The sequence below is a fragment of the Diadema setosum genome, chromosome 8 (assembly GCF_964275005.1).
Source record: "Diadema setosum chromosome 8, eeDiaSeto1, whole genome shotgun sequence".
NCBI classification, from domain to species: Eukaryota; Metazoa; Echinodermata; class Echinoidea; order Diadematoida; family Diadematidae; genus Diadema; species Diadema setosum.
In genome coordinates, this window is record NC_092692.1 from 38,552,474 (window position 1) to 38,563,261 (window position 10,788).

The following is a 10,788-nucleotide window of genomic DNA, read 5'->3' on the forward strand; positions in this document are numbered from 1 at the left end:
AATCATGAGACTGCGCGCCCATTCTCGGCGTATCGCAATCCTCGGATGTCACGCCCTCCTACGGTTTGTCGCGTACACTGATCACCGCTACGAGTAAAAATAGTCCAGGGGGTGTTTAATAAAGCTGTTCGTAAACTTACGAACAACTTACGAGCGACTGGTGATCAGTTCTTGTGCTGAATTATGGAAATTCTGTTAAGTATAGCACATCAGAACTGATCACAAGTCACTCGTAAGTTGTTCGTAACTTTACGAACAGTTTTATGAAACAGGGCCCAGAAGCTATAATATTACATGACAGCTAAGTTGCGTTGCGTTACGTTGCACTTTGAGAGAAGTGAAATTGAGACACGAGCTCTAGTTCAACCATTGCAGACCATAGACCTTGGCTCTGATTTAATGCGACTGAAATAATGCAGTTGGAACTTTCATAGCTCGACATCTCAACTGGCAATTTTTTAGCTAATTCTCGCTGTTGACACAGTAAAACCCTGTTTTAATAAAGTAATTTTTGCTGACCCCAATCCTCTATTACTATCTTTGTTTATTATGTTTGTTTTAACCTCAATATAGCAAGGTTATTTTGATGCATTGTCTCAATGTCCTTGGTATGACGAGGTTTCATTGCATCTGAATATGATAATTACATACTCTTAAGCAAAATCCTTTCTGATGGTTTACATGCGATAAGAGCAATCAACCACGCAAAATCAATCCCAGTCAGCCTCTTATAGTGAGTTGTATACAAAGAGACATTCTTTAGAACGGTAGGGCGCCATCACTAGTGCTTTCCAACTCCGACGTTCAAAAGCACTTTTGATGCACGATGCTCGCTCCGCATTCGTTGTACTCCTTTCTCGTGATCCACATCGTGGCGAACGTGTGGAGTGAAGACAGCACGGAACCACCAACCCACACCAAGTTCTGCCGGTCTTTCGAAGCGACAATTTTGACCGGGCACTGCGAGGGCGACAACCGTTTCATCTCCAGCTCCAATCGGTTGGCGATGCCCGGAAACATGGTGTTCCCACCCGAGAGCACAATGTTCCCGTACAGCTGTTTGCGGATGTCCACGTCGCAAGCAGCCACGCTTCCATACAGGTAATGCTGTATACCCACGTTCTCCCTGCCCAGTAGGGTGGGTTTGAAGAGCGCCTCAGGGGCGCGGAAGCGTTCGTCGTTGATGGTTAGATGCTCGCCGTCGGGTAGCACGTAGTGAGCCTCGTACTTGACGTTGCGACTCGATCGCTCCATCTCGGTGTCGAAGTCCATGGCGACGTAACACAGCCGCTCCTTGACCTCTCGCACGACCTCCTGCTCGGCTGGACAGAAAGAGGACATTCGGAAACAAGTAGTTTAAACTATGCAGTAGAATTGACAAATTTCCGATTTGTCACAAGTGGTATAAATGGTACATCAGAAAGGTCAAAATAATCTTGTTAGGATTATGTTGCACTTCTGCTGTAATATTACGAGCATCATCAATTCAGTACAATACGATAACATTGCTTACAATGAACTGCCCTTTTTTTCTGTGTGTCTCTCTATCTCTGCGTTTACATATCGTATTAAACAGAGAGCTACAGAGAGTACATAGTTAAACATTAAAATCATTCAAGAGATATTTATATGGATGTCCAGGGTTGGTGATGTGAAAATGACTGACATTATGTAAGATCGCATGGAACATGCAAACTTGTAGACAGAATTGTATGCAGGATGGAGAGGAGTGGAATGAAGGCAATTCGATTGAGAACAAAGGCTTTGTTTAGTACCTGATGAAGTGAAGAAATGTCCCCTCTCAGTGAGAATTTTGGCCAGGTACTGCGTGAGGTCCCTTCCCGCCACGTCGAACCGACCCACTGCGTGCGGCAGGCAATAACCTTCGTAGACAGGCACGGTGTGAGTAACGCCATCACCCGAGTCGAACACCACGCCCGAGGTGCGGCCTGAGGCGTAGAGAGACAGCACCGCCTGAATGCTGACGTACATGGCGGGGACGTTGAACTTCTCGAACAACGTCTACGCATGATGGAAGCAAAGGGTCAAAGATCAGAGAGTATGAAGAACGAGACACTTAACAATTCAGAAGTTTGTGTGGACGTGGACCTCGTTCACGTTGACCGTGCATGTCAACTACAAACAAAAACCTTAAAAGCGGACTGAACGTCTTACACCAGTATACTGTGCGCTTAGAAACATAATACATGTATTGTATTATTATCATTATTATGATTATTATTATCATTATTATTATTATTATTATTATTATTATTATTATTATTATTATTATTGTTACTGTTATCATTATCATTATTATTATCATTATTATTATTATTATTATTATTATTATTATTATATGGCCTGATATAACGTTTCAAGCAAGCTTGGTGTTCTAGGTTTAGAACGACGGCAGAGTCGAGGTTGACGAGTTCTTGATCAAGAAAATGGAAAACGGCTATGGAGTAGCACTTGCGTAGCACCGTAGATGACACTACACTGGTCAAAGTGACTATGTCAACCATGATTGTGTCAACTATGCCGACCAAGGAACAATTTCATGACTATAACTTGATAAACGATGAATTTGATGGAGTCCCATTTTCTTTGCTCACATTTTTTCACTTATCATTTATGATAATGATACAAGAAGAGAAAGTAACATTTATGATGACAATACTGATATATTAAAACTGGAAAAATAATGTGAAAGTTTGCATTATGTAAATAAGCTACAGTTAGTTGCCAACGCTCAGTAGGTGGTGTCTATATAGCCTTGTGATAACTTGTCATCTGGCAATATGGTAAGTAGCATTAATAGTATCAACTGATGGTCCAGTATAATCGTTACTGTTCGAGTAAAACACAACATCTCAAGCTAAGCTTACGGAAAGCATGATCTCCCTGTTGGCCTTCGGATTCAGCGGTGCCTCCGTCATCAACAACGGGTGATCCTCGGGCACGGCACGGAGGTCGTTGTAGTACATGTGGGACCAGATCTTCTCCATGTCGTCCCAGTGGATGATGACGCCATGCTCGATCGGGTAGCGGAGGGCGAGGATGCCGCGCTTCTCCTGAGCCGCAGAACCTACGAATGTCGACTGGAGCACCGTGCCCGTCATGACATTCTGGAGTGGATATTTTAGTCAGGGGAGGTGTAAAGTAGGTTGATACCCTGGCTCGTGACATCTTAATTAGTGGTTGAGCTACACAGAAAGGCGCCAAAGATACCGTTCAAGAAGAATTCAATCGTATTGCAATAAGCAGGTGGATCCGATCTACTTGTAGTGGTACGATGTTTTATTCATGGCATAAAAGGCCCGTCGCCTTAATCCTCACGCAATCTTTCTGTATGTAAGGGTGGGATTTCACGGAGCACGCGAACGATTTGCGAAGGACGCGAATTGCAAAATCCAGCATTCGTATTTTAGTCTGCAAAAGATCGCCAAACGAACGTGAGGGTTCGGAAGCGTCGTCAATTGTTCGCGAATGTCGTTTTTACTTCGGCGAGAATTTCAAAAAAGTTTGAAATTTTTTGCGAACCTTTTCCGCACACTTGGTCGTGATTTGCTCGTGAATTGTTCTCGAAAGTGTCTTTAAAGCCTCGTCATATGCGCAAGACCTTCGCAAGACACGCGCGATGTTCGCAAAATGTTCGTGAAACCCCAAACAGACTCCGAAACTTTGGAGAATGTCTCGCGTATGTTACACGAAATCTGCGAAGTTTTTCCGATCATTTTACGACGTAATCGCAAACTGTTCGCGTACCTTTTGAGATATTCTTGCGAACGTTTAGCGCACGTTCGGGGGATGTATGACCTATACGTTTTCTACGAATAAAAATCGTAACATACATCTAAACATCAAACAATTATTAACAACATAGTAACAAAAGAAATTAAAGACTAGCAAGGAGAAATAAATGTTTGATATACAAAAAAAAAATCGTAGAATACACTTAAAATTAATCTAAAGTATGTAAAATTTCATTTGAACTATAGAGGATATATAGGAACTGCAACAAAAAAAAAAGATCAAAGGCTTTACTAGTGGAGATATGTCCTAGGAAAAAAAATGTAGGCAAGCACACGATAGAGAAATGAGAGTAAAAGAAAGGAGAAATAGAGGAAAGAAAAAAAAAATCAACTCAAGACAGCTTCCACCTCTCCTTGGGTACATTTTCTCCCATGATTATTGAAAATTTTTCGTTGTTCGCATTTCCGTCGCGTGTTCTTCGTGTACGTAACATGCTGTACTTTAGCAATGATACACACGACATTCGCACATACGTCGTGGAAACTTCGCACAAATTTCGCAAGAATAGTTTTCGGCTTCATTGTCGGAAAACATTCGGAGAAAAACTTTTCCGAATGTTGGATTTTGTCATTCGCGTCCTTCGCAAATCGTTCGCGTGCTCCGTGAAATCCCACCCTTAGGAACAACCCGTCGTGCACGATCATTATGGTATTTTTCGTTATCACAAATTGATACATCAGAGATCAGGGGTTGGGTTTTCTGGCATATTTCAATACTGATCGTGTCTTAATGCTATAAAAGATTTCGTGACAATCGGCAAGCTTGCCCGAGGTAGGCATACATAGCAACCTTGCATGGCAGCAGTCAATGCAAGCAAACTATATTCCATGTATTGACATGTACTGTATGTAGAATTTGGAGCGATATTATTTGTGAATTGAATAGCTCAATTCTAGCTTAATGAGGGGAGGGGTGAAAGAAATATTCATATATTTGAATAGCGATACAGTCCATTGGTTCTGTAGTGTATTTACCCTTCGGTCATTCCACAATCATTGCCTGTTGTAGGGTACATGCAAGGATTAGGGTCAAGGTCATCTTACATTTATCACATTGTAAGCTGCTTAGAAAATTAAAGTCTGTTGTCGTATATACTTTAATGTGGTCGTCCTCTAAACGTGAACTCTTGCATTTCTCGTTCTATTATATGTTTCTGCAACTTTTCCATAATTTACAGGATTTATTAATCAAATTCATCTCAAGAGACATTTTACTGATTGAAATCACAGATTTAGAAATTCACATATTTGGAACAAAGTATGATATACACACACCGTTGTTGAATACTGGAATTGGCATGACATTCCTTGTTTTTCGTGACCATGCGCTGGAGGTGGGAAGTATTGCACCGTGAATCAATTTGAGAGATGTTAAAACACTGATTGCATACTCTTGTCATAATATACTCTGCTACGATTTCAGAGGGTCTCACTGGTATTCATGTAAGAAGGTCTCAGTGAAAGACCATAGGCTGATCTTACAAATGAATGTTGTTTTACTCAACATCACGCAACTAGTCATAATAATGACTAAATTTCAATCGACTTTCCCCGTGGGAATATAAATCTTATATCACTTACTATACAGGGCAAACAAATTCAATGACGCCTTATAAGTCCGATTCACAAGGGGAATTATATATTTTCATCAATATATGTGTACACATAATAGTAAACTACACCGGTCAGTTGAATGGATCGAGTGGAGTTAATTCATCCTCTCACCATGTGCCGAGGTCGGCCGACGATGGACGGGAACGCCGATCGCGGGCTTTCGTCCCCAGCGAAGCCCGCCTTGCAGATCCCCGAGCCATTGTCGATGACGATCGGTTCCACCTCATCGAGGTCCATGACGACTGCGATTAAAGACCCTCGATGACGTGCGTGTCAGTCATAGTTATTATCTTCTTGGGGGGGGGGGGGGGACCAAGGGACAAAAATAGAGAAAAGTATAAGCGACATCTGCAACAACACTGCTTTACATTCTGGGTTAACACAACGCATGTATTTGCAGGTACTTGTATGTATAATTATGTTTATCTATAATATCCTGGTATTACATGCCATATTAAGACATACATTGCACATGCTAATGTGTGCATGGGGGAGATCAGTATACGCATATACTATACGTACACATGCACATAAGATATATAGGCCTATATACATACATGTATTGACATCCTGCATAAAACTTTTGAAATCTGCCTACCAATTAAGCGCTACATCGAACCCGCACCATTACACGTGAAAAATGCTGTCTTGTCGGGCCCCTGGAAAAATACGATAGTCTTGTAATACCCTCCCACTTTTAATTTACTTCCACCGTTACACCTTTATCACGGTTCATCACTCACCGCAAGCCTATAGGAGGTATATCAAAAGTCAATCAATTGATGTCACGTATTGTAAGATGAAGACAAAGGCACGCTCATATGAGACTCCTACATAGGTTACATGATTTCATATCATTAACACCTATGTGCAGTGACAGGTAGAAAATCCACACACATCTGCATGTCGTTACACGTACGAAGAAAGAGGATTCAAAGTCGACTCACCTTGATCGGTGACAATCCGTGTGAATAAAACTTCTTGCTGGAACGAAGGTAATCCCTGCTGGTAGACAACATGCACTCTCTTCTCCAAATTCGATCTGCCAAGATACAGGCGTCTTTCACAGATATACAGCACGGCCGATGTACAACGGTGCTACCCTGGGGTTAACAAACAAAGAAATGTCATTGTGAGCGGAAGAAAGAGACTTTTTATCACAGTCGATGTGAAAGCCGAGTCTGGTTTTGCAGAAGTGCACTCGAGCGTCGCTTCGCCGAGACTTGGCAGAAGTGCCTCAGCATTGTTCCGATGATTTCCAGAATGAATCGCGTTTCACACTTGCATCAACTCGGTGAATTCAATTGTTGAGCGTGTGTTTCTGAAAGCAACGCTCTGAGCTTGGAAGAAAGGAAGACAGGTAGCAAAGAAAGACAAGGAGAATGGAAAGAAAATCACCTCCGAAATCGTCTACTGAGTGTTGCAAGGGTGTCGGTTTGACGCACGAGTAGACTAATAATACCTGTATGCACCCAAACAAAAGACACATATTCAGTCATACACGCCAATATACACAGGACCTATTCATAAACACACACGATTTTGTTGACGTACTCGCGTTTATCAAGGTCTGCGCTATCAAAATAAAAGTATACCACGGACATCTTCTAACCATATGATGTGACTATGATTTTGGTCTCAATTAAATTGTACGCGTCTGTGCAGACCCACCTTGATTACACAATAAAAAGACAGAACCAGACACGAGACCTCTTAAACAATCTACACACCAGACTTCGCATGATGCATAAAACCACATCATCGGTATTAGCTTACACACATGAGTACAAGCAAAATGATCTCATCTTTGCAGCGAGCGTATATACCTGGCCAGTAGCTGCAGAAAACCGAAAGTCAGAAGTACATGTGTATTACAGTATTCAACATCCAAACACTGCAAATGCCACACACTTTTCATTATAGGTATTTTAACAATTCAAGTTAGATTTCTATAACTTATTATGATTACTTAGTTTATATTACTTATTCAGTCAATTATTTCAATGTTGGATATCAGGTTGCCATTTTTTCGAAATTTCGTTGCTAAGGATCCTACTTTCGAGTGAAGTGACGTATGTATACGGATTATGTTTATGGCATAATCTGCCCTCAAATTGCCATACTTTGTGAAGTCAGAGGTGGAAAAGTGCGCACGGATCGAATGTCATGATATTGTTTGGTCGAAGTGTTCTTCACCATCCACGTATCATGAAGCAGATAACACAAACGTATGTCAGCATGAATGTCTATTAGAAGTTTTATCTGAATATCTTAAAGGGAAGCACCATTTCATGCTCAATTTTTGCCATTGACAAAGCGTGAAATCAAACAAACAATAAATGAACACAAATCTAAATGCCTCTTTTTCTGAAGTATATGAATTCATGAAGAAGAGTTCCTGCAATTTTCTTTTTGTTTTCTTCGTTTGAGTGTAGGATCGTACTGAAGCTGTCATTGTTCCGTTCAATTGTCTTTACTTTTTTTATAATGAAGAATTGAGGAAGGAGTGGATAATCCCTCAAGAAGCACTTCTTCCTTCGAGTTTCTTCTTTTTGAGTGCTGTGAGGTATGAGAGCGTTATAGCACTCACTATACTCTAATCGTGAAAATCCCGTCACATTCCACAAGATATTCAGTAGAGCATTCATAAGAAACCAGAAAAGAACAATGGTACTATTGAAGGAGGTGCGTATATAATCCTTCGCAGGTAGAGGGGTGTATTGTTAGGAATGGTAGGAGGGGGGGGGGGGGGGAGGGGGAGGATGGCAGGAAGAGAAACATAGTAGAAAACAGATATACATGCATACACACGTACATTTGCTTCTACACACACACACACACACACACACACACACACAAGACATATACATACATACATACATACATAGACAGGAACAACAGTATAGGATCTGATGACAGGATATAGATTGCAATAAGAAGAATCGGAGATTGGAAAAGCATAATTTATATTAAAAAAAAAGATCGTCGAATTAATTTGCATCATGGAGAATGGAAGGTTGTTTCAGCCTCCCTGGAGACATACCCTGAAAGTGGTTTTATGATGCAGAACGCTTGTAGGATTTGATAAAAAAAAAAACACACACACACACAAAAAAAAAAAAAAAAAAAAAAAAAAAAAAAAAAAAAAAAAAAAAAACACGCCGGGTGTGCATTCGACGCTGACAGACCTGCGGATCAGTTTCTGAAAGATCTAAGACTTTATAAACATCAGAATAGAGAGGCTGGATCGATGACATGGACATTCTGGCTAACCGTCCTTCCCTGCACTTTACCATAACGAATATGTGGCATGTTATATACATGATTTACGATCTGTACGTCTAATGCAGTCATCCTGTATAGAAACGATGTGCATGGCATTAAGAGCCTATTCAAATGTATATAAAAATGCTTCGAGTCACTACGGGATTTCCTACACACATCCTCTCAACTATGTAAGACATGTATGCTCATGTGATTATCTTCTGCGTATATACTTGCTCAAGCGCATAGTAAAGTCTTGTTTTTACAACGAGTTCTTATAAGTACGTTTGAGAAAAAGATGAAGAGTGTGCAAATACTCGTCACAGAATGAAGACGTATTCAAGGCGAGATATCGTCTATAAATAGTGCATTGATTATTCGAAGCATGCACCGTCCTTGATAAACTAATATGCTGTGTACAGAGATCGCTATATGGAACGAGGCTCTCTATCAGTGTAAGATTGAATGGAGGGGATTATTCCGTCAATGTGAACAGACCAATGAATACAGCAGGTAGATCCCATGCGACTGCCTCCCACGTTTCTTACTGTATTGCTATCATTTTTTGACAGCGTACTTGAAAACAATAACTACTTAGCCTGTATGATTTTTCAGCAACAATACGCTTGTTGCTATCCTGTAGGCCTACCCCCAAGAAAGAATAAGTTAGTAAGAAAGGGGGTGTATTTCATAATGACACAAACATGCAAAATCAATTTTCTTCATTGCCAAGGCATTGGTTGATCTTGAAGCTTAAGAAAAAATAAATAAATAAAAAAAATTGTCGATATAGTTTCCCCCGTATTAGATGACTTATGCATAACCGTGGAGGTACTTTGGTATAACATTAACTTGTTTGATATTAATTTGTGTAAGTTACACCCAAAGACCACATGAGGAATAACTATAATGAACATCAACAAGGAATACTGAAAACACGTCTTTGTAATTGGAGCTCACAAAAATCCGATGCAATTCAGTGTGTCATGTTTAATGTAGAGATTTCATTACCCGGTGGGCGCTTGGTTCCATCAATGATGTGGTACAGTATTTGAGTCATGACTTGGTAATGCCATGTTGTTATCTACGGAAGATAGTCTCAGATATTATGTGGAAACCAAGATCACTTTTGGTTTATTAAGATAATCTTGTATACAAGATATTGTGAGCATATCAGACTCCAGCGTTGGCTGAGCATCTCATGTTTTGCGTAATCAAATTGCATGAGTTTTGGGTTGGATTTCGTTTTTTGTTACTCTCTCTATCAAAAGTATGTTTGATGTCCCTATTACAGGAATGGACAGATCCCTCTCTTTGTCAAAAAACACGATTCTGTCATGAGTTTGTTGCAACAAATCCCTTCACATCTAATGTTTGCTACAAATGCTGCGATAAAATAATTATTCCTAATTGTTATATCCCAGCAGTTTCCCCGAATATTTCGAGAGAATTTGAATGGAGAAAAACAGAAAATGGCAAAATTAGAGACCGTATTTATACACCTCCGAATTGTGAGCATCGGTCATTATAGGGCCTAAATGCGGAAGTAGGCTAAATTGCGTTCTCACACACTTCTAACAAAACGATCTGTATAGATGTCACTATTCTGATGTGGCTGGATGTGTTACTTAAATATATCACTTCAAGAGTTAGTCTTGCCTGAAAGATTTTTTTTTGTGCTAAAATTATTGTTTTTATAAGTATGTTTTTGTTTATTAAAATGCAGTTTCATTCTGCTTTCATTTTGAAACGTTTAGAAAACAGTCATGTGCGACATTTGCAACGTAAACAATTCATTGTATACAGATATTTTGCTCATTTGCATTTTACGTCATTCAAGTGGGACAATAAGTGCAGATCTTCATGCGACCCCTCATCGACCTAATGAAATCTGAATTTGCAATGGCCATAAATACGTACTCTCTGACAGTTTTGAGCCATACAATATAATATCAGCATCCCCAAAGGTGCATATATCAGTTCGGTATATATCACACAAGCACAGAATCGGTTAAAAAAAGTGAAAATAAAACAAGACAAAAGGTATCCTTCCTATGTTTACTCAAAATATGTTTGCCGTGACGAAAAGCCTTCA

At 40.1% G+C, this 10,788-nt stretch overlaps 1 protein-coding gene across 1 annotated transcript; it reads right to left on the minus strand.

Moving 5' to 3' along the window:
• Positions 1-804: 804 nt before the first annotated feature.
• LOC140232042 (actin-1-like) lies at positions 805-5,672 on the minus strand. Its single transcript, XM_072312193.1, has 4 exons — positions 5,541-5,672; positions 2,889-3,128; positions 1,776-2,022; positions 805-1,322 (listed from the first exon to the last, which is right to left on the minus strand). Exons 1-4 carry the CDS (start codon positions 5,664-5,666, stop codon positions 805-807), a joined length of 1,131 nt encoding a protein of 376 aa, XP_072168294.1. The 5' UTR covers positions 5,667-5,672.
• Positions 5,673-10,788: the final 5,116 nt, after the last annotated feature.

Excerpts from the sequence above, each read along its gene's own strand:
- LOC140232042 (XM_072312193.1), bottom strand. The coding sequence starts at position 5,666 with ATGGACCTCGATGAGGTGGAACCGATCGTCATCGACAATGGCTCGGGG. Across the intron at positions 2,023-2,888 it reads ACAGGGAGATCATGCTTTCC|ACGTTGTTCGAGAAGTTCAA; the intron begins GTAAGCTTAGCT and ends CATCATGCGTAG. Across the intron at positions 1,323-1,775 it reads ACATTTCTTCACTTCATCAG|CCGAGCAGGAGGTCGTGCGA; the intron begins GTACTAAACAAA and ends CTTTCTGTCCAG.